Source organism: Perna viridis, chromosome 14 (assembly GCF_037379345.1).
Source record: "Perna viridis isolate PV_CMFRI_1.1 ecotype Kerala chromosome 14, ASM3737934v1, whole genome shotgun sequence".
Taxonomy (NCBI): Eukaryota; Metazoa; Mollusca; class Bivalvia; order Mytilida; family Mytilidae; genus Perna; species Perna viridis.
In genome coordinates this window covers 20566696-20589581 of record NC_142458.1, presented here as the reverse complement: position 1 = coordinate 20589581, position 22886 = coordinate 20566696, and the positions used below count along the sequence as shown (strand labels likewise).

The 22886-nt window shown below is 33.3% G+C and overlaps 1 protein-coding gene across 4 annotated transcripts; it reads right to left on the bottom strand.

The window, feature by feature from the left end:
* Positions 1–3337: 3337 nt before the first annotated feature.
* On the bottom strand, positions 3338–15668 carry LOC148598578 (monocarboxylate transporter 12-like). 4 transcript variants are annotated; one of them, XM_088561078.1, is made up of 8 exons: positions 15615–15668; positions 13920–14006; positions 13232–13296; positions 10349–10541; positions 9620–9763; positions 8781–8927; positions 6463–7617; positions 3338–5450 (listed from the first exon to the last, which is right to left on the bottom strand). In XM_088561078.1, the coding sequence occupies exons 4-8, from the start codon at positions 10473–10475 to the stop codon at positions 5317–5319; spliced, it is 1707 nt and encodes a 568-aa protein (XP_088417204.1). In that variant the 5' UTR covers positions 10476–10541; positions 13232–13296; positions 13920–14006; positions 15615–15668; the 3' UTR covers positions 3338–5316. The 4 variants fall into 4 exon arrangements, with proteins under 4 accessions (XP_088417204.1, XP_088417206.1, XP_088417203.1 ...); XM_088561080.1 differs by having other exon boundaries at positions 9620–9857; positions 13236–13296; XM_088561077.1 differs by having other exon boundaries at positions 13236–13296.
* Positions 15669–22886: the final 7218 nt, after the last annotated feature.

The window sequence follows — 22886 nt, the reverse complement described above, 5'->3', positions numbered from 1 at the left end:
CACGAAAAGGTGACATATTCAAGTTGTTAACCCGTGCCAGATACTAACTTGCGCAACATTGAACAAAAAAAATCGTGATCTTTAACAGTAAAATATTTTCTCCAAATCTCAGAGACCGATTAAATTATGAAGACTTTTTTCATACCATCAGATGGTGTTTAAATAGTGTTAGCGGTTCCTTGCAATTTCGTATTTTATATATTTTTCTAAATAACAGTATTTCTTTTATGTTATTCTTGACTTTATTTCTCTATCTCTTTGTAGTAAAATTTAGCTTAAACATGCTCACTTAAGTTGTCACAATATCTCGAGTTTTTTTTTTTTTTTTCTTTTTGTGTGTGTTAAATTTTTAATATCAAACCACTCAATCTTAAAAAAGGGTTATATAGTGTTCAGTGATACTTCTATTTTTTTTTGTTTCCGTGTAAGAGTGCATCATCTGTTCATTTTAGTATAAACAACAAGAATATGAAATTGTTTTAGAAATATCAAACTAAGAAAAAAACACAGAAACAAAGAAACAAACATAAAGCAGCCTTAGCTTTCACCATTTTATCGCAAACCTTTTGCAACCTCCTGATTAAATATGTATCATATCTCTAGATCATAGGCTGTGTAAAGTTGTAAACATTTTAGAAAGCATGAGCACTACACTTAAAGAGGTAGACCTAAGGTAAGGGACACAACTTTTACAAATCATTGAAAAGTTTGTATTCAGCATTTTACATCAATCTCATCTAAACATCAAAGTAACTTGGATCGATTTCATTCTGTGTCAAATGAAAGCTTAATAGGCTTTGGTGAAATTGAATACGATACAAACGTATCACCATCTGACTGTTCTTGCAAAAACTCTCCATTCAAATATGGTCCTTCTGGACACGTCGTTATGGGAGATTTAATCATCATCAAAAACGAATCTCTGGATAATATCCTTTCTAAAGATCCCAAGTACCGTGAACCACGCTCCATAAATTGGAATTATAAATTTAAAGTTCTTATGGATGCCGTGGAGGACTAAGCAAGAAAATGGATAAAACGAGAACAAGAAGACATTGATTCTCTGTCAGAGTGGTTAAAGGCCATGAGGTCTTTAATTGTGAAATGAATGAAAGTTTTAAGTAGGTCAATGAGTGCCAAGGCTACATCAGTTTTAAAAGACTCCGATGTAGCAAAAACATTGTCTACTTTACATGACAAATATGTTGTCGTACCAGCCGACAAAGCTCAAAACAACATTGTTTCGTCTGCAAAACGTTTTACATCCAATGTTTATTAGCATAGGTAGACAGTATAAAATAACAAAATAATAGCAGTGACATGACCTATACTGCTACCACTCTCTCTGAAGAAGAGATTGTGGAAAACCATAAACATGTGCTATCCTCTTTTGGTCTCTCTACCAAGGACGATGATTGTAATTACCGTCTCGTCTGTGTACTGGATTCCTAAACTCCGCAAGAATCCATACTAACAACGTTTCATAGCTGGATCTGCAAATATACCACCAAACTTTCTATACTCACAACTGTCAAAGAGGGTTTGCAGTCCTACCACAACACTTGTTACTCCCGTAGTGGTATTAATTCAACGTGGATCCTGACAAATTCGAAAGATCTTTTAGAGGCAATCAGTTCAAGATCATTATCTGAATATAATAGCATTAAAACCTATGATTATTCAACACTGTATACTTCTATTCCCCATACTCAGTTAAAATCCCGACTTAAAAACATTATACATCGTTGTTTTTCCAGAAAAGATGGTACACCTAGATACAAATATATAGTTCTTGGAAGAGATTCCTCATACTTTGTAAGAAATAATTTCAATTTATTTTCCCAATATACAGAGGAAGATGTTTACAAAATGCTGGAATATTTAATCGACAACACATTTGTCCAGTGTGGTGGACGTCTTTTTCAACAAACAGTCAGCATTTCCATGAGAACAAATTGTGCTCCTTTACTTGCTGATCTATTCCGTCACTCTTACCAGGCTGACTTTATAGCTGATCTGATCCGGAAGAAAGAATATCGTTTGGCTAGATCCTTTAATCTCAGTTTCCGCTATATAGATGACGTATTATCTTCAAACAATCCTAATCTCGGGAATTCGATACATCGCATCTACCCATAAGAAATTGAGATAAAGGATACTATACATACTGTGAAGTCAGCCTCATATCTTGACCTACACTTACAAATCGATGGTAAAGAAAAACGTTTGACCAAACTTTACGACAAACATGATGACTTTTCATTCAGAATTGTCAACTTTTCTTTCATCTATGGCAACATCCCTTCAGCAGCTGCGTATGAAGTGTTCATATCACAACTCATACGTTACGCCAGAGTTTTTCGAAACTACGCAGACTTTTTGTATCGCGCTAAAACTCGAACAAATAGGCTTCTGGAACGGTGTTATGTTGCTACAAGATTGAAGTCATCATAAGTTTTATGGTCGTCATCATGAACTCGTGGATCGTTATGGTGTATCCATCTGCGCCATGAAAATTGATTTACTCAACGTGTCATAGTTTTCCTTTCCTCGTTTGTCTACCCCGGACTTGACTTTTTATGAGCAACTCGGCGGGTGTTTCTAGGAAAGCAGAGGATGCTTACCGTATCGGTGCACCTGGTCCATGCTCCCAGTTTTTAGTGGAGTCCGAGTCGGTCATTTGCTTTTGTTACTTTGTTTGTATGATTTTAGTTACTTTATGTACTTTGTTGTGTATGTCTGTTTTCCATGTCTGCTCTTTGTGCCTGGATTACATTCTTTTGATTACCGATATAACCATTGTTCCTTTGATTAGGCCAAAAGTTATGTCCCTTACCCTAGGTCTACCTCCTTAAATTACGTCTTTTCGATAGGCATGAGCACTACTCTTAAGTTACGAGTCTTTTTCCAGATGTACTGTACTAATTAGCAGAAAAAGACTAGTTTAGAAAGATGCTTTCGGTTGTCCATAAGACTTTTGGTCGGAATCATTGCAGAATAAGTAAGCTTATATCAAGGATAAAAAAGCTTGTAAAAATGCTAACGTACACGATGAAAAGATTCAATCGAGTTTTGACTGTGCAGTATAAGTGCTTACAATGTTCCGTTGTAAAAGCTTCTTAAGAAAATATTATAATTAAAAGTACTAATTTTCAAATCGTATTGACATATCAAAGGTTTTTTAAAACCTACTTAAATTTTAAATTAAAATTTTGTAATCTTATTTTGCGTTTTAATATATTTTTTTTTAAAAAAGGAAGTGTGATTACTTTTTTCAGAAATGAAATATTAGTTTACGATGTGTAGAAGTCAAATATACGTGTAACTCTGAAGATAGTTTTATAAGTATTATCCTATAGATTTATTCATAACCATGTGATGACCTCGGTACACTCACTGTCCGGAATAAATTACTTTGCTAATTACGTAAGACACCAGTAAATTGTCACGTATTCTTTGTTACAGATTGTATTTGTACTTTTGAAGATTTAATTTGTCTGATACAATTAAAAAAGACAAGAAGTAAATGCTTCGCGGGCATTGCTTGATACCATCGCAGAGGCCGAGCTCTGAACAGTATGGACACATCATTTAAGCTTGATTCATCTCGGATGTTTGATTGTAATCAACTATTTGACAAAAATTAGAATTAGACCAGAATCAATGTGGTCCCTCATTGGCACTGTATGCTTAAGGACATTATGAAAATGCTTCTTTGTATGAGTTTGGCCACTATTTCCGTAACGGTTCAAGTCTCTCCCCCACTCAAATTCACAAATGAATCCCGGCCTTCCTTTTTCTGCTCCTATCATGTAGAAAGAGTATTCGTGACTTTGAAGTACGATTCCATAGAGATCTATTAATTTAATTCAAGTTCCAGTTATCAGCACAATTTTTGTTTCTGATCCTTTTTGGTCCCTCACTCTCTCATTATTCAAACCATAGCAATCATCTAAAAAGTCTGACATATGTAGTATAGAATGTATGAAAACAATATCATAGACATTCCATTGCTTACCCAAAGTTTTATCATAAATTTCTATGAAATACTTTATATTGACTCTTTTGTAACCGTAATTTAGAAATAAATAAGGTCATAACCACCAAATTTAATACCAACCTATATTTATGGTCTGAAACGTTGTTGTAAACTTTTATAAAGAACAATTAAGTTATATTCAAATTATGGCACTAAAACCAAGTATCTACGAACAACAACGACACAGATGACAACGCATCACCATATCATTATACGACCACAAAGTTTTTGCGATCGTAAAAAAAGTAGAAATACCGAAAAATATAAACAGAATTTAACCATGCGAGCGACTGATTGTCAGTATCAAATTTCAGTCAGAACCATGAAACGTCATGTTTCAAAATGTTTCGCCAAAAAGAGAATGAGAATGAATCTCCACGGAAGACCTAATAACTATTTCTCGATTTACTGGAAATCACTACGCTAAGTTATTATCTCTGATCATTTTAACAATACGTTATAAATTGGCGTAGTTCTTTCCGGTGTAATATAAAAGCAGGTTTTAAAACCAAGCACAGCGGAGGAGGTAAAGCATTTAAAAAATGAGTTTACCTACGCGCATGTCAAGTAGATTGCATGCTTACAGCTTTCATAACGGTTATTTTAACCGAAGCATTCTGAACCTTGAAAATATTTTTTGAGATATATGAAAAGTTTCTCAAGCACCTAAATTGGAATAACTACCACTAATAATATCCAAAATTTAGAAATTCAGGATTTCATGGGCATACAAATGTCATTCCAGTTTATATTGAAAAGCGTTTATACTAGTCATTGAAATGAAAGTTCGATCTTCAAAACGATTGTCATAATTTATCACGTTTCCTAAAATAGTTTACCGTTGTATTGTTTTTTTTTGCGTCATTTATCATATTCTTATATTTTTTCTCCTCACAGCAGAAATATTTGGATGGTTCATCAAAGATCGTTTCTTTGATTAAAATCAAATTTGGCACCAAAAAAGCATGACGAGAAAAGATACATTGATTAGTCTTCTTTCAGGTTTTCTAATAGCCGCTAAAATTTTATAAATTCAGAAAATTAAAAACAAAAAACTTTACAGTTCATGACCTCTTTGAATTGCATGAACATCGTTCAAAAAGTTGACTTAATCAGAAAGCAAGCCACTTTAAACAAAATACCAAATCAGAAAAAAATCAATATTGTTGAATTTAGATGAAAAATCAGTTTATTACGTGCACATGACATGAAATATCAAATAATAGCGTAAAGTTGTGGCCTGCTTTGGTCTGTTACGTGTTTGCGCCTAAACAATATTACTTGTTATTTTTATTATTTTCTATTCTTGTTACACACGGCATGCAGAATATAGCAACCGAACCTAGCACCATTCCTGCTCCCATCATGTAGAAAGAGTATTCGTAAGTCCCTGTGGAGTCTCGAATAAAACCTGGAAAAAAATATGCACTATGATAAATGAATAATTATAATTTATGATGTCAACATCTGGTCATAGTATTTTTATCCTTAATTGTCATTTGATATTTTCGCCTGTGCGTCAAATCTTTTCAATTAATTTTACGGTAAAACATTAAAAAACCATAATCAATTAATTACAAAACAGAAAGTTGACATTGAGCTTAAAAATTAACATTAAAAAATAAATTAAATTGTTTTGATTGTAGTAATGACCTTGAAAATGACATAAAAATAACCTTTAGAGATTTTAGAGTGTTCACTTAATGACACTATCCTACTGTTGCATATTCAGGTTTAATAAATATAACGTTTAAGATTGTGTAATGTGCAAAAAGATAAATACATCAAGGATATCTAAAATAAACGTAAGGGTGACATACTCAAGTTGTTAACCTGTGCCAAATAATACTTAATGTAACTTAGGCAAAATTCCTTGATCGTTTCAGTAACCCATTTTCTGCCATTTTCGGCGAGTCAGCGAAGATTATTCAATGGATGAATGGTGATATATTTTTTTTTAAGTTTTGCTAAAATAACCAAAAAAAAAATGTTTGAACTTAATAGGGGCGTGTCAATATTTTTTTATCCTTTGGAATATAACAAAATTATTTTAACCAATCAGATTACAGTATTTTTTCTCACATTAATATATTTTGAAATGGACAAGAAGTATATTTTTCAGACATATTAAATCATTTTGTACTCATCAAAGAAAGTTTGAACGGTAAGTGTTAATTAACAGAACTTATCAAACGATTATCATTCGATTTGTGACCGATAAATGATATAACCGCTTCCTAATTTATCAAGCATCTAGGCTCTGCTATACCAGTTGTGAAACAATCCCGGGACATGAGCATTACGAATTTTAAAAATCCGTATACTAATTTACATAAAGAGTGCAGACCAGACTGAAGCTTTTATGGAAACGTTTTATTCTCCTTCAAGATCAGATTAGGCCGGAAATATGTAATGACACATACCTATCAATGGAGCTATAATGGCCGACGACAAACCATGCACGGTTATCATAAGAGACATTCCTATTGACATGTTCTCCAGGCCAATACACTCTCGGAGCACCAGGACAGACATCGAAAAATATACACTTCCAAACAGCCCATGTATAACTGCATAAAAAACAAATGTTTCGAAACTAGTATAGAGGGGATTGAAAATGGCGGCAAATCCCGTTATTCCCACACAAAACCCCATAATGTGATGACGCTTCAGTCGTTTTGAGTCAGATATCCATGCGAGCGTTAAACGCGCAAAAAGATCACATCCACCGACTATGGTTACCAGTGTAGTTACTTGGTTTTTAGAAATGTTTTGGTCCCGCGCAAATGGTGGTATATACGTCACAATTAATATGCTTCCGCAGAATGAACAAAAGGCAACAAACAGGTAGAGTTGAAGTTTGTGGTTTCGTAAAACTCTCAGATTAAACATTTTTTTCATCTTTTTCTTAATGCTAGTTTCTGAATCCGAGTCAATGCTTATGGAATCTCTATTATGTGGAATCTCCAGCGACTTAATGCTGTGAACTGAACAAAATGTTTCAGGGGTCTGCATACTGCTATAAATATCTAATCTACTTCCCTTCGTTGAAGACGTATTTCTACGCGTAATATGCCGATTTTTATTCTGATGGTAGACTTCATCTTTATAACCAACTGTAACACTGTCTGAGACACTCTTATTTCTGTCTAAATTCCGCGCAATGGTTTTAATGAAACCCTGCCTTTCCACTTGTTCATATAACATTTGCTCATGCTTGAGATTCGTAACATCATCGAATGATACAGAAAATTCATAATTCAGTAGCTGTTTCGATTGTAAAGAATCGTAGCAATCTCCGTCTTCTTCAACGATCGTCTCATCTGTATCTTCATTTTCTGACGGGAAAGGGCGCATAACTGCACCTACAGCAACATTGTTAAACATTAGTCCGGACACAACCATCAGGGCGCCTTTAAGACCGTACGTATCCAAAAGGTTCCGAATAATCACTGGCATCATCAGGCTCCCGATACTGCCGCCAACGTAGGCAAAACTATTAGCAAATCCCAAATGCTTCTCAAAATACGTGTTCAGGACAATAAATACAGGTCCTGTAGTACATGCACAACCAATACCTATGAAAAGAAAAAAAAATATATACCAGATTACATACGAAGGGGACAAAATTGTGATTAATTGACTGCCCTGTAACATTGATAATATGATATTATTAATATCTCGAGCCGGGCAGTCAATTATTTGCTATTTCTAACTGAGAAAAAAAAATGAACTATTCTTATTAATTAAAACATGGTCAAGTGGTATTCATTGCCGTGCGTTAAAATGTCAGGAGGGTATTATCATGTGATAATGCCCCGGTCATTATCACACGATGATGCCCTCTTTAGATTCTTCAATGAAACAAAAACAACAGTTGCTTATGTGAGGGCATAATCGATCAATTGACTGCCCTTTGAACGTGATATTGCTTTCAAAATTGATAATGCCCTCGCTAGCGGCTCAGGTGATTATGAACATTAATGAATACCATATGACCATGTTTTAACCAATAACAATATTTTGTTCTTCTCTGATATGAAACAAGGAAAGTAAATAAATGCCAGTCATTTAACTTTCTTCAAATGTTTACTTGGTCGGTAGTTTATGATTTCGGTCATTCATATACGTATATTTTAGTTATATCGCCTACAGATTAAATCTACCCAATATTATTTAGCCTTTTAGTTATATAAATTAAGTAAAGCTATTTCTAAAGACCAGACGTAATAAAAATTGAAATATTAATGCAGCTTTTTGTTGGAATTAGCATGTGATATTTTATTAGATTCACTAAAGCATTCGACCTGCTTACTTTAAAAAAATAGTAGTTCTTAAGTACGCATTTTCTTAACATTAGCTTTTCGACCTTGAGAAATTGACAAAGCCATAAACATCCTTAGGCTATTAATTACACTTGTTGAACTTTTGAACGGGTCATGCATGAAGTCATTTGTAAAACATTATGCTTAGGAAATTAGATTCGCCATCGTTATTTCTTCATTTATTTCCAGATAAAATCTTCATGGAATACCTCTGAAAAACTTTCCAGAAAAAATGTACTTTTTAATCTGTCAAATTCCCATAATCATTTATTAAATCTAAAATATTTGTTTGATATTCCAGTAAAAAAATATTTTTTCCTTCGTTAATGACTAGTATAAACCTAAAACTCATCTTTCGATGCGAATTTTCTATAAAAAAAAAGGTTTTCAATGATTTTTTACTGCTAAGATTTTACCATAAATGACACTTTGTGCAAATATCAGGACGATAACGTTCGGCGCAAACGCACTGAGTAAGTATCCACTTCCTGTTAGCAAGCCTCCAATCAGAATTAACTTCCGATTACCAAGAATCTTTGATCCGATGTTCAAAATTATCAAAGCTAGTAGACAAAAAAAAAAGGAATCATTAAAAGATAATCGAAGAAATCTACAAAATGAATGCTTAAATATACCAAGTTGATGTTTGTTTGTTTGTTTGTTGGGGTTTAACATTGATGACAAAATGAACATGAAACGATGATGAAATGAAAAAGGGATGGGACACAAGGACAATGGGGTCGACAAATTTTGTTAGCCACTGGAAATAGGGAGAGGTGGGTAGGGTCGGGCAATTTAGCCTCCTGTGGCGGAGCCCTATGGTTCCTACTCCGGGAGAATACCACAGTAGGGTTCTTTAATGTGCGAGGAACGAGGCATCTTTCCCAACACGGTGCACCACTATGGTTTGCGGTCAGGTTTTCCGTATTATAGCCTGACAACCCCAGCATGTAACACGCCAGGGGTACCCCATTCAACCACCTGGGGCACACATCCCAGTTGCTCTGTGGGCAAAGCGCCCTAGCCCCCGGCTAGGGTTCTGAGCACTATGTAGTCGCCTTTTACGACAAGCTTAGCGCTGCTGCAGGCCTATTCTTTTGACACCCGGACCTGCACGGGGCTACCAAGTTGAAAACTATGTGTACATTCGTGTTGGTATGTATGTATGTATGTACATCCGGGATAGCATATTTAATATACAAAGAAAGACTGGAAGTTGTTACATACTGGTTAAGGCTTACGTTACTGTACTCACATGAAAAACTGAGGACGAGATTCTGAGCAGCAAGCATCCCGGATAAAACAGATGCACTCGTGTCGTGGTAAGACAACAACTCGACAAAAAACATACCGAATGATTTGGCGGTCCCAACGAGAAGCATCACATGTATGGTAGCACCTACAAAACAGAAAACGTCATGCTCCTTTTACAGTTTATTGACACTACTTTTGTCTTTTTTTTTTTCTCTTCATTCGAATAACTCGACAAATATCTGAAAATCAATAACAAAAAATCTTTAAGTTATTTACCGTTGATGTTTGATGCTTTGGGTTTTTATTATCATTTCTCACATAAGAGTACAACTGGTCTAATTTTACTTTCTTCATATGATGTTTGTTTTGGTCGCAATTTTCTAAATGCTCAATATTTCAAAATCTTCAGGAAGAAATACAAAAATCAAGCAAGCAAGCAATCACTATGCATGGTTTGTATATGCATAACTTTCACTGATAATAGTAATTACACATAGAGAAAATAAAAAAAATAACTATTTATCATGTATGTTTATATAATAGTAAATTCAAATTCGCTAGACTGGGTTGCACAAAACGTTAAGTCTTTACGATAGATAGGGTTGAAAATCCATAGGAGTCAAAAGACAAATAAAGATCTAAAAATACTTCATATCAATGTAGAAATAAGTTGAGTTTGTACAACCCAGCCCGATGTTAAAAACTATGAGCAGTAATGTTCAAGCCTTACCGATGGAAATAATCCAAGCCCATCCACGGTCTTTATAGCTACGGCCTCGTGGTACCTCCTCACTCCCATCCTCCTCCTCCTTTGTAGCATTCCTCCCTGAATCATCATTTTTTAGGTCCGTTCTCATCGTTGTGTATAGTATTTCGAATCGCACGTTCACAGTTACGTTAGTTTATACATGTTTATATGGATGCTGATAACAAAATTAGAATAACTTTGTATTGTTCGGTATGCATAAAATAAACGACTGCCCCCCTCTTACTTTGCTCCTATAAATAAAACTAAACTGTCCGAAATGTATAATTACAATGTATGTAATGATATGCAAGCTATTAGGGTGCATGACCGGATAGTAACCCAGTTATCCAGTTATCAATTATACAATCACACCGCTGTTGACGTGGTCGCACTTCGTAGTTTTAAATGGATTGTAGTTGATATTGATTTAAAATAGGAACATTGAATACTATTGTTATCCTAGCGCTTTCCGACTTTAATTTTGAAGATAAAAAAGGGTGCGAACGTACCCACACCCCCCCCCCTCTCCCCCGTTCTGACGGCCATTTACATTCTAGTAAATATGAAATGTGTGCGTATATGGATGGTTCGTGCTTCAAAGTAATTGTAAAAGTACGAACGTCTCTAAACTAAACACCGTTTGACGGTTGACTGTATCATTGAAACGGTAGCCAATTCATAATTTATTTATGATACTAATCCTTAATAAATAAAAACTGAATTTTAATAAGGTGTTTATCACAAGGAGCCTTATGAAGTTTGTACCGTAATATTAGTCTGCATATACATTCGATAGTATTCGCCAAAAATTCTTGAAATATTCAATCGAATTGGAGCGGACTTGATGGTCATGCTTATTTATTTATTTTATTATTATTTTTGTTGTATATTGTCAAGTTCTTCTTATAATGATGCATATCTGCATTTGGTCAAACGTTTAACAATCGTGACTTGGATGCTTGTTAAATGGTTGTCTTATTCCATTATTCTCATCCTTCAGCGGATCGAATTGGTACGTAAACAAGTACTGTTCGATTGATCAATAGTTCTTGTCCTTAAGGAGGTAGACCTAGGGTAAGGGACACAACTCTTAAAAATCATGGAAACGTTTGTATTCAGCGTTTTACATCTCATGTAAGCATCAAAATAACTTGGATCGATTTCATTCTGTGTCAAATGAAAGCTTGATAGGCTTTGGTGAAACTGAATATGATACAAACATATCACTGATTTCAAGAGTTGTGTCCATTACCCTGGGTCTACCTCCTTAAATACATAGAAGATTTGCTATAATAGGACATTAAACCATAAATCGAGTAATTAATCAGTCTCTCACTCGTTTGCATTATTTGAAACAAAGTAGCTGTTTGGGGTTGGGAGGAGCTTGTCAATTTTAGAGATTTTACTGTTTAACCGAGGTACACCTATGTAGGGGTATACTCATAAAACTCATTGGTACGCACGATACGCAAACGTATGCTAAACGCTCACAAAACGCACGATAAACGAACGCTCCTAATGTGCCTTTAAACGCACGATAGAGTTGATAATTCGACTGTCTTTGTGGATATTAACCACCAAAAACCCCAAACACAGTTTTAGCCTTTCATTTGCACGATATGAGAGATGCTGACCATCAACTGGCTATTCCTACACTCAGTTGAATTTTTGTTTTCGTGCTAACATATATACTCAATACTGTTAGACCCGCTTTGCACTCATTTGTGGTATTTGTAATTCATGCCGGACTGAGGAATTTCTGAACGCCCTTGGCTATCATTTGGGGTCCCTCACGGACGGTGTAAAGCATCGAAGCGTTTATACAGTCCCCGAGCATAGTCATACCCGTCAATGTGGGTCATGGTGTATTCGGAGAAATTATAGTAGTCATGTGACCACGTTCATTCATTCAATTCGTCAAAGATTTAATGTCTACCGTGACCTAGTGATCCAGTTTGTGGTCTGCACGCTTATATTGGACAGCTTACAGCATTTGCTGAATTTTTGACCCAGCAAAATACGTTTCGGGATAAAATCAACAGTTTCAAGTGCATGTAAGACAGATAGGTAAGTAAACTTATTGGTACATGCCAGTCAATTGATGAGAAATCTCCAAGGCCGAAAGAAATAAAGTTATGTTTCCGATTACCATTCTGAAATTTTGTAGGGTCGGTAGATAGGGATTTATTTTGAAATGAAATAAGTCATTATGGTGACACCAAACTCAGAATACATTGAAAACCAAACATGCAAAGACTAAACAACTACACTGTAATAATTTAGACTTAGTCCACGGCCAAATCTCTTTCGGGATTCGGCGCTTGAGATATTTTTTTGTTTTGATGGCGGTGGTATGAGCTTATTTTATTATAATATTGTACACATATGTGCATGCAAGATAAAATACATTGCACATGCAATGTTCTTTAAAAAAGTTTTATAGCCATAGTGATGTCAGATGATGTGTTTCGTAGAATATTCAATAGACATTGATTTTGAATTACACAGTTAGATTTACTGTATATGATTACAGATGTAGAGTAACACCGGTACATACAATCAATCAACAAATGCAGGCATTGATATACAACTACATGTATGTTAAAAAAACATATTTGATTATTTTTGTAAAGTATTAAAAATAAATGTCTATTCTTTTTCTTTTCTTATATTTGCAGATAGACACATATGGATGAATCGCTTTTCTGTTAAAAAGATGAAGGTTCCGTTTAGTATCAAGACATTAATATTACACACGTAAAAATAACCTAGTTTTATTAAATTGTGAAGATTTACAGGATTTAATGAAATAGAGATTTTAAAGAAAAGTCAATGACAGTGTTTTGAAATGCTTAATGTACATACATACATGTTACGTTGGTTCTGATACCAAACGATACTGGCAGTGCCTCTGGATATATTTTATACAGCTGCAAAACAAGTACTATAGTATACATTATATAGAGAACTGATTAACTAGGACTAATGTAAAAACAAAGACCTTATAGATGTAAATTCTTAGCAAATCACACATTACTAAGTTGGTCCTCAGGAAGAGTAATTGACAGGCTTTTTCGGGAATTGAAAATGGAGCATTCCAAAACCCGAATGAGCCTATATATATATATGTATGTATATATTTAATATAATATTATCCCCGCAAAACATTGTATACTGGTATGGTGCTGACAGCGGCGTCCATGTCGTCGTCCATATTCACTTGGTTTTCGTAGGATGACTTTATAGTTATGGTTGATCAATTGTTATGAAATTTTGATATGATTTTACTAACTACTAAAGAAATGCTCTAATTTGATTTTGAGTTTATTGCCCCTACCATTTTAAAATAAAGGCCTTCCATGTAACTGACAGATACCACACTGTAGGTTTCTGTTTATCAAAAAACAAAAAACAAAAAAACGGAGCGTCCGGAATTTTATCAAGCTAACCTGTATAAAGTGAAATGACCATCGTTAACATGACATGGCAAGTTCAACACATCCATGCAAGTTCACCTTCATGGAAGAAGCATTGTAATATGTATATGACTTACCTACGTATGTATATTCAAATTTGCTCTTCGGGCAATACAAGTTTGCCTCCATACTTGCCCCTCGGGTAATGCCAGTCAGTGTCCACACTTGTAAAGAAAGAAAAAAAAAAGAAAGGAAAATTAATGAAATTATATAAATTATAATAGCAAAAAAATATATAGATATATAAAATACAAAAATAAACGAACGCTTCTATCGTGCGTTTATCGTGCGCATAAACGAACGCAAAACGTTCTGTAAACGCACGATAAACAATGCACGAACGCTTATATGAGAATCTTGAACGTTTCAAGGAGTTTATACATGTAGTTGTCTTTCTTTTATTACACTGTATGACGAAAAGTTATGTTCGAGCAAAATGCACAGTTCGGATTAAGTGTGAATGAAGCCTAAACTTTTTATTATGTACAAGAATACAGTTGAGTGTCCGTCTGTCTATCCGTTCGTCTCCCGGCGTTATCCATTCGATAAATCAAACTTTGTTCAGTTGTTAAGCACAAAATACATGCAAGTTCGATTTTGAGCTAGATTAAAATATTGGTTTTCGAGTTAGCAAGAGACCGCTTGGATAACCTAATTGAAAGCATTATTGGGCGTATTTTTTTTGTAACTAATAGAACATTTCGCAGAATAATAGGACAAAACCCTTTCGACTTTTCTCGCCAATTCAACCATTAAAAAATTATGATCGAACAAGTCCCAGTTTGGGAGTTCATCACATGGTTGTATATACATAAAATATTTCGATCTTGACTTTGGAGGAAAGATAATTTAGTGAGGAATAGTTAAAAAAATAAGTAATACGAATAAAATAAGAATTAAATTATTCGCATACATGCTTTAAAAAAGTACATAATTTGATGCGCTGTGTGCCAAAAAAAAAACAATTCTGAGTTAAAAGAAAACCAAGTCCCCCTGAAAAGTTAATGGTCAACTCCTTTAAAATCACTAAAACAATTTTAACAAAACAGTACACCATTGATGTATGGTAAATCATCGTAGAACCTTTACAACGATTACTCATTTTGTTTGGATCCGTCAAATTAGTACTGTGTCCGCATCCTCTAGTATCACTAATTTTAAGACTGTTATGTCTAGGCATTACCTCTTTCTAAATAGGAAAAATTATTTCACGTGATTTTCACATGAATTTCACATGATTTTCACCTGAATTGAGCAAATAAACTTCGTGATAAATTTCACGTTAAATTCAGGTGAATCGAGTCTTCACATGAAATTCACGTGAATTGATAACATGAAAGTCGTGTGAAGTGAATTTCACGTGAAAATCACGTTAATTTCATGTGAAGTTCACATGAATTTCATGTGAAGTTCACATGAATTTCACGTGAAGCTTGATTAACATGAACTTCACATGAAAAATATTGCCTATGTATCTCATTTTAAAAGTTACAAATTAAATAATGAATTAACTAGTAGAAAGAGTAATCCAGGGAACCAAGGTTATAGCGGTAATCAAAAGATTGTAATCCAGGGACAAAGACCAGAAGTGGAAAACAGTAAATTACGAAACGTCGAGGTGTCCACTCTTGCTTTCCATACTAGGTGTATTTTTAAGAATGAGGAAATAAGTACAGATATACATGATACTTCGGAAGTCCTCGACTTTTTTCTTCATAATGTACATGCATGAGAATGAAAGAACACAAAAAGGTTGATAATATTTCTCTTACCTTGCATTAGGACAGTCATGTTTACAACACAAGAATATATATGATATAAATATCACCCTACACCACCCACATTAAAACATGACATAATTATGCGATCACCTTTTGTAAGCGTGCATTTAGTACAATACTACGTAGTTTGTGGTTCCCTTGCTATTGAATTGTAAAAATGAGGGATTACCGTTTGATGAAATGATCTTGCAACAAATATAATTGGAAATACATTAATGGGTCTTCGACTTCTTAGTCATTTAAATGTATAATAAAACCTTAGAGTCAGGCAGAAACGAACTGTAAGAAATACTGTCAACATTTAAAAGAGTATTCAATCGAACCAAGGTTAAAGCGGTTTTAATGATGAAATTATAAAACCTGCTTTAACCCACCGTTTTCATTGGAAATGAATGTGCCAAGTCTGGTGCATCGCGAAGTTTTCCAACTTTCCTGTTTTTACACAGATATTGCCATTTGTTATAGGCTTTTCCTTTTGACTATAGTCTTGAGTATTAGTTCGGTAACTTGTTATCACCCTTTATTCAATACATTTCTATTGATGGGGAATGTAAAGAGTTTTTTATTCATTTTCTGATTTTAAAGTTTAAATTTTCCATGTTTTACTATGTCATTTAAGTAACGATTTTTCTTTATTAGTACTTATATGTAACATCTCATAAAAGAGAACTTAAAGTAATGAATTAAAAATATAAAAATATAAATCTGTTAGTTATACGTTCAGAAAAGTAAGTCGAAATATGACATTGTTACTTCGACTTAAATATACTAGTAGAATGACTCATATTCTACATTGTAAAAACAGTAAATTTAAAGCAATTTTCATTCTTAAATTGAAATAAGATATCCAGTTAAAATATCTAATGTAAAGTATAACTACTATTCCTATTCCATAGGAAGAAATGATCGAAAATATTAAAGCGATACGTTATTCATAATTCAAAGTAAAGTTGAAAAGAAATGGGACAAAATGCACACAATCACAATGGGTGAGCTACTTAACCTTGCCCACAGCTACTTTGGTAGGACTTTTATCCAGTGCATCTCTAGAGACATGCTCATGCTGTTTACAATTGTAATAACCTGAATGTGAACAGAAAATGGAATAGAGATGAACGCAGACTCACTGGAACAAACATTTTAAAATGACACCAGCAGGCAGTATAACTGAAAAGTTACAATTTGGAAATTACTTCTTCAGCAATTTAAGCTCATCTGACAGACTTTTCGTACTGTTCGAAAAGTTCATAAACTATTGCTTATAAATTTTAAAGCTCTTGAAAAACGGTCCAGTTAGGGGATAAAAACAAGGTAAAAGAAAACAAGTTGGTTTGATCAGATATAATGAATACGTACGAAAAATTTTTAATGCAAAGGTTTACATCGGTATTTATATTGGCGTCATATTGTCATTCAGTTCTAATAATTTACTTTCTTTAATTCCTTTAAATAACACTAGTACTTTTGATAAACCAACTTAAATATTAAGTGGGATTTCGGATACAAGCATTCTAAAGTTGAAGATTAAAAGCCGAACATAAGTTTATTTGATCTTCTTTATTTTACTTTTTTTTTCTCTCTTTGTTTTGAATAGTTTAGCCATAAGCAATAAAGGAATGCGCTTTCATTATATTTATTCGTGTGACAACCGTCCATGTGTTCGTGTGGCATCAATTTAAGAAATTGCAATAGTTATATGTCTGTTCTATACCATACTTAACAATATATAAAGCTGTGTGCGGACATTTTGAAAAGGCGGTGAGAGTTTACAGGATCCAATCATTAGCTCATGTTTGCCTATACTTAGCATGATATGAAATTAATTTTCCAACGAAAGAGGGTTCGGAACCCCCGGCCAACCCCCTAGCTACACCACTGGAAAGCTTCTGAAGCATTTAAGTTCTTTAGGTGTATTAAATACAATAAGGTCTATTGAGTAAATTAATGTGTTTTGAGTACATTAATGTATATTGAGTACATTAATGTGTATTGAGTACATTAAGGTCTATTGAGTACATTAATGTGTATTAAGTACGTGTTTTGAGTACATTAAGGTATATTAGGTATATTAATGTGTATTGAGTACTTGTTTCGAGTACATTAAGGTATATTGAGTACATTAATGTATATTGAGTACGTGTTTTGAGTAAATTAAGGTGTATTGATTACATTAATGTGCATTGAGTACATGTTTTGATTATATTAAGCTGTATTGATGTTTTGAAATATATGAAAACGCATGTTTTTGATCAGTATTGAAACATAATTTCTTTTTATCTGAAATTAACACATAGAAAGATTTATTACAAAATCAAATAATGCATTCTGTATGAAGAAAGTTGTGATAAATGATATCTATAAACAGGTTTTCCGAGATTTAACATGTGTTTTGTATGAGAAAATATGATAAACAGTTGAAAATGTTTGCTGCTTTCCCGGTCTCATAACATAAATCTGTTTTGAAGATAAGATCATATCAGGTGGTCATGACGAAGATATCTTACTTTCCCCGTCACAATTTTATGATTTTGAACTCACTTAACATCTGCAGTTAATGACGATACAGAAATTCCGAAAACAAAATAGAACGGACTCTTTCTGGCCATAGAATGGACTTGGTCCGTGTTTATCTATGCAATTAATCAAAATTGGCGGGACAGACCCCTTGCATCCGTTTATGGTAGAATCAATAAAAATACTTTTCGATGATATGAATGTGTTGTAGTAACTAGTGACGTATCTATGGAAACACATTTTTAATATTTTAATTTAGGATGTAACTAATTAGACAGTTTTATATTCAAAGGGTGTATGTCCCAGGGTTTATAACACCATTTTTGTAGGATGAGTTTGTTAATTTTGTGCAAACTATTAAAAAATGGGCCAGAAATGCCTGAAACTCCCTTTTAAGAATATAGTGATCTGCCCCTTGGAAGTCATGTCCAATCATTATTCAGCTTGTATCCACATTGTCTCGTTGATCTACCTTCACAACTTTATGATATAGTTTATAACCATTACATTCTGAAATTCAATATTGATACCTATCTTACCTGGTAAATAACGTTTGAAATACACTTCCTTCCGTTAATGAACAAACTTTTAAATGCTATACTTAACTTGTACTTACTAATCATAGTGTACATAATGTGGATATCCTGTTTTGTCAATTTTTATAGATGATTTGTTCTCCTATAATTTTTTAACCTTTATACATGTATACCTGTTTATATTTATGGTGAATATTATAAGGATGAGGGTTTTTTTTATTTTAAAGTAATTTAAGTGTATCATCACTTTTTTACATGCAATATATTTTAAGGCACTTGTCATTTTTTTTTTAAATTATGAATAATAATATAAATAAAAAATTCAATGTTATTATAGACGATAATCAATAAGGCAATACATGTGTTTGCTTTTTTTTTGTATAATATTTTAAAATGTTTTTGAATAGGGTTAGTCCCTATTACGAGTTAGTAAAGCTATGAAAAATCAAAATTACACATATATGCTGCACTCTCTTAAAGTCAGAAGTCAGAAATCAAACCTTATTGTAAGTTTTTTCCTCATATTAAAATATTAGTATATACTATGTTTTTTTTTTTTCTTCATTAAGAGGTTGCTTTGTGTCTTGTCTAAGTAATTTGAATACACGAACTTGCTTTATTTTGCCTTTGTTTTGTTATGTTTTTTTTTTTTGTTTTGTTTTTTGTTTGTTTGGGTTTTTTTTAGTTTTAAATTCAATTATCCGACTTTCTTAATTTATTGTAGAAATAACAATGCCCTTTTAAGTTACCTTTGTAAAAGAGTAACCAAGGGAACCAAAGTTATAGCGGTAATCAAAGAGTAACCAAGGGAACCAAGGTTATAGCGGTAATCAAAAGAATGTAATCCAGGGACAAAGACCAGACATGGAAAACAGACATACATAACAAAGAACATAAAGTAACTAAAATCATACATACAAAGTAACAAAAGTAAATGTGCAACTCGGACTCCACTAAAAACTGGGAGCAAGGACCAGGTGCACCGGTAGGGTAAGCGTCCTCTACTTTTCTAGAAACACCCGCCGAGTTACTCATAAAAAGTCAAGTCCGGGGTAGACAAACGAGGAAAGGAAAACTATGACCCGTTGAATAAATCAGTTTTCATGGTGCTGATCGATACACCATAACGATCCACGAGTTCATGATGACGACCATAACACTTCTATAGTGATGACTTCAATCTTGTAGCAACATAACCTGTTCCAGAAGCCTATTTGTTAGAGTTCTAGCGCGATACAAAAAGTCTGCGTAGTTTCGGCAAGCTCTGGCATAACGTATGAGTTGTGATATGAACACTCCATACGCAGGAGCTGAAGGGATGTTGCCACAGATGAAAGGAAAGTTGACAATTCTGAATGAAAAGTCTTCACGTTTTTCGTAAAGTTTGGTCAATATTTTTCCTTTACCATCGATTTTTAAGTGTATGTCAAGAAAAACTATTTCAATATTTTAGATGACAACGATAATTTAATTTGTTCACCCATAGTGGCCAATCGGTTACTATTAGAAGAGGCAGATGGTCTAATGATTGAAGAGGACAACGTTTATAATGCCAACAGTAAATTATAATCGGAGATGAGTTTCATTATTTACTCTTATGTGAAATTTTCAATATAAAAATAAGTGTATCGATATTAATACAAACACATAAAAGATTATAATACATTAGAATTCGGCGCAAAATCACATACTTTATTTTAGATCTAAATGTTGAATCGAATATAACCATATGTGCATGTAACTCTTTTTTAATTCAACTAAATTCGTTATTCGTTTGGTTGGCATTAGTTATTTGGTTAAGAACAAGTTTGCAATTCGTTCATATCGTAAGTAGTTCATCAATAATGCGTTGTTGTTCAATACGTTACGTTTTGCTTTTAATGTTCGTCCTGAGTTCGTGATAAATTCGTTTTAAAAGCTTTGTTCGTTGTATATTCGTTTTCAGCACGATGGAAACATAAGCATTTCTTCTGATAGGTGATATCAATTGGTCAATTCTATTATATTTCAATTCGTCAGCTGTTCGTTCGTTCAGTCGGTCAAAGTATAGCAGCTAGTTTGGGTATATGTTTATATGTTGCAGTGTTCATCTATATCGAAAATTTAACAAAATATAGTCCTTAGATACAATTAGAATCGTTTAATCTCTTGATGAACACTTTGTTTTAATTTGTCTTATGTAGGTCGAATGTGATTGATAGTGTTTGTTCACGACCTTTTGAAATATTAATCATTAATACAGACATACAGATATTTGAATCTCTGTGTGGGAAAATGTTCGTAAAATATGTTACCCACGTTTGAGTTATTGGTTATATATTTAATGATGTTACTCTACAAAAAATTTTCCTCATGTAGGTACTGGATAAAAAAATATTGAAAGTTGGTGTGATTATCCTCCACAAATAACCGTTGGGATTTTTTATCCGCGAAAATACATGGCCCCTGTTACTCTGAATATAACCTAGAGGTCAGGCATCAATTTTTGGCAACTATTTCCTAAATCGTCAGGTTTAACCAATTCCTGACTAAAAAATGTCAAACACGAAAATATCTTTCTTTGGTGTTATTTTCGTGAAGTTCCGTTAACCTATGTTCAATTTGTAGTAAATATAATTAGAATGGATATGGTGAATATGTCAAAGGAACAACAACCCCACCTGGATTTAAAAAAATGCACTTTTTATGTTATATTTTCGTAATATTACTTTCAAAATTTTTTCACAGTGAAACTAAATACCGGATAGAAATGTATGAACGTTGATATGATTGTTCCTTATGTATGAGAGTTGGGATTTTTTATCTATAAAAAAAGATGGCCGTTTTCAATCAAAAAAGAAAAAAACAGTGTTGATCGTGCCGATTTTAAAAGAAACGTGTTTTAATGTATATATAACCTGTATAAATCACTGATTTAAGACTTTCAACTAAGAAAGATATTTGGAAACTACGATTTTCGGGGTTAGAAGAAGTATTTTACAAATTAATAATTGTAGAAATGTAAAAGAAAGATGTTACAGAAAAAGAAATGACATTAAGCAAAGGAAGATACGTACAAACAGCAAGTTACAGTGCTAAAATATGCATTTCACGAATTAACATTTAAAAAATCTTCAATTAACAAAGGGAGTAAATACAGAGAACAAATAAGTAACAAAGTGGAAAGAAACGCATGAACATATTTATGGCGGATATACCCTTCCATAATGTACAAGTTTTGTAAATATTAGGATCTCGTCAGTTAAACATATGTGTTTGTAATGTAATTAAAGCCATGTAATGATGCAATATATATCATTACATGTTAGTTATCATATCTAAATAATGGTTTTATATGTAAACATGATCTACAATCTATAAAACTTTTCATTCAGATGAGTGCCGCCTAAGTGAGAAATATAACAAAATGTTAAATATAACTACTCTAAATATAGATATTGGTATCATTGATGAATAATTATAGAATACACGAGAATATGAACAATAATAATAACATTGGGAAATGACGTAATATAGGCAATTCATACACGTTTGAACTTTATGATTGTTTCCTCTTTTAAATGATTCAAAAATGTTTGCTCATTCATCTTAATGTTGAATCAGATAATTAACAGTAGATATTTTATTCTTAACTATTGACTCATAGCTACTGTGTTCAATTCATATACATACAAAACTTAATAAGGCGTGTATATGTCACACTGGTGTGTCAATAATATTCTTCACTCAGGCATCTTAATCGACTTTAAAAGCGACACTATTTGGTATCGAGGACATTCAATCTATTGTTTTATATGAAAAACTCATACTGATCGCTTTTTTTTTTAAATATTGTCACCAGGTGGCCACACGATATTTTAATTCGGTAGCACTTATATAATATATGGTTCCGTGGCGCCGAAATTTTACATTTCTTGTTTTTGGTGTCGTTATTGTGGTGTCATTTTATTTTTTTAACATCTTTAAACATATATTATAAGTTAGTGTGTTGTGTTTTGGGGATGCTTAGATTATAGTAAGCAAAAAGGAACGGTATTGTATTATGGTACCGAATAACAAATTTTTTTTAAAGAGGGAACGATAGAGGACGCTTATCCAACCGTTGCACCTGGTCCATGCTCCCAGTTTTTAGTGGAGTCCGGCTTGATCATTTACTTTGTTTCTTTGTACGTGTTATTTTTGGTAATTTCATGTTCTTGTGTTGTGTGTGTCT

Excerpts from the sequence above, each read along its gene's own strand:
- LOC148598578 (XM_088561078.1), bottom strand. The coding sequence starts at position 10,475 with ATGAGAACGGACCTAAAAAATGATGATTCAGGGAGGAATGCTACAAAG. Across the intron at positions 8,928-9,619 it reads TCTCGTCCTCAGTTTTTCAT|CTTTGATAATTTTGAACATC; the intron begins GTGAGTACAGTA and ends TTTGTCTACTAG. Across the intron at positions 7,618-8,780 it reads TGCACAAAGTGTCATTTATG|GTATTGGTTGTGCATGTACT; the intron begins GTAAAATCTTAG and ends TTCTTTTCATAG.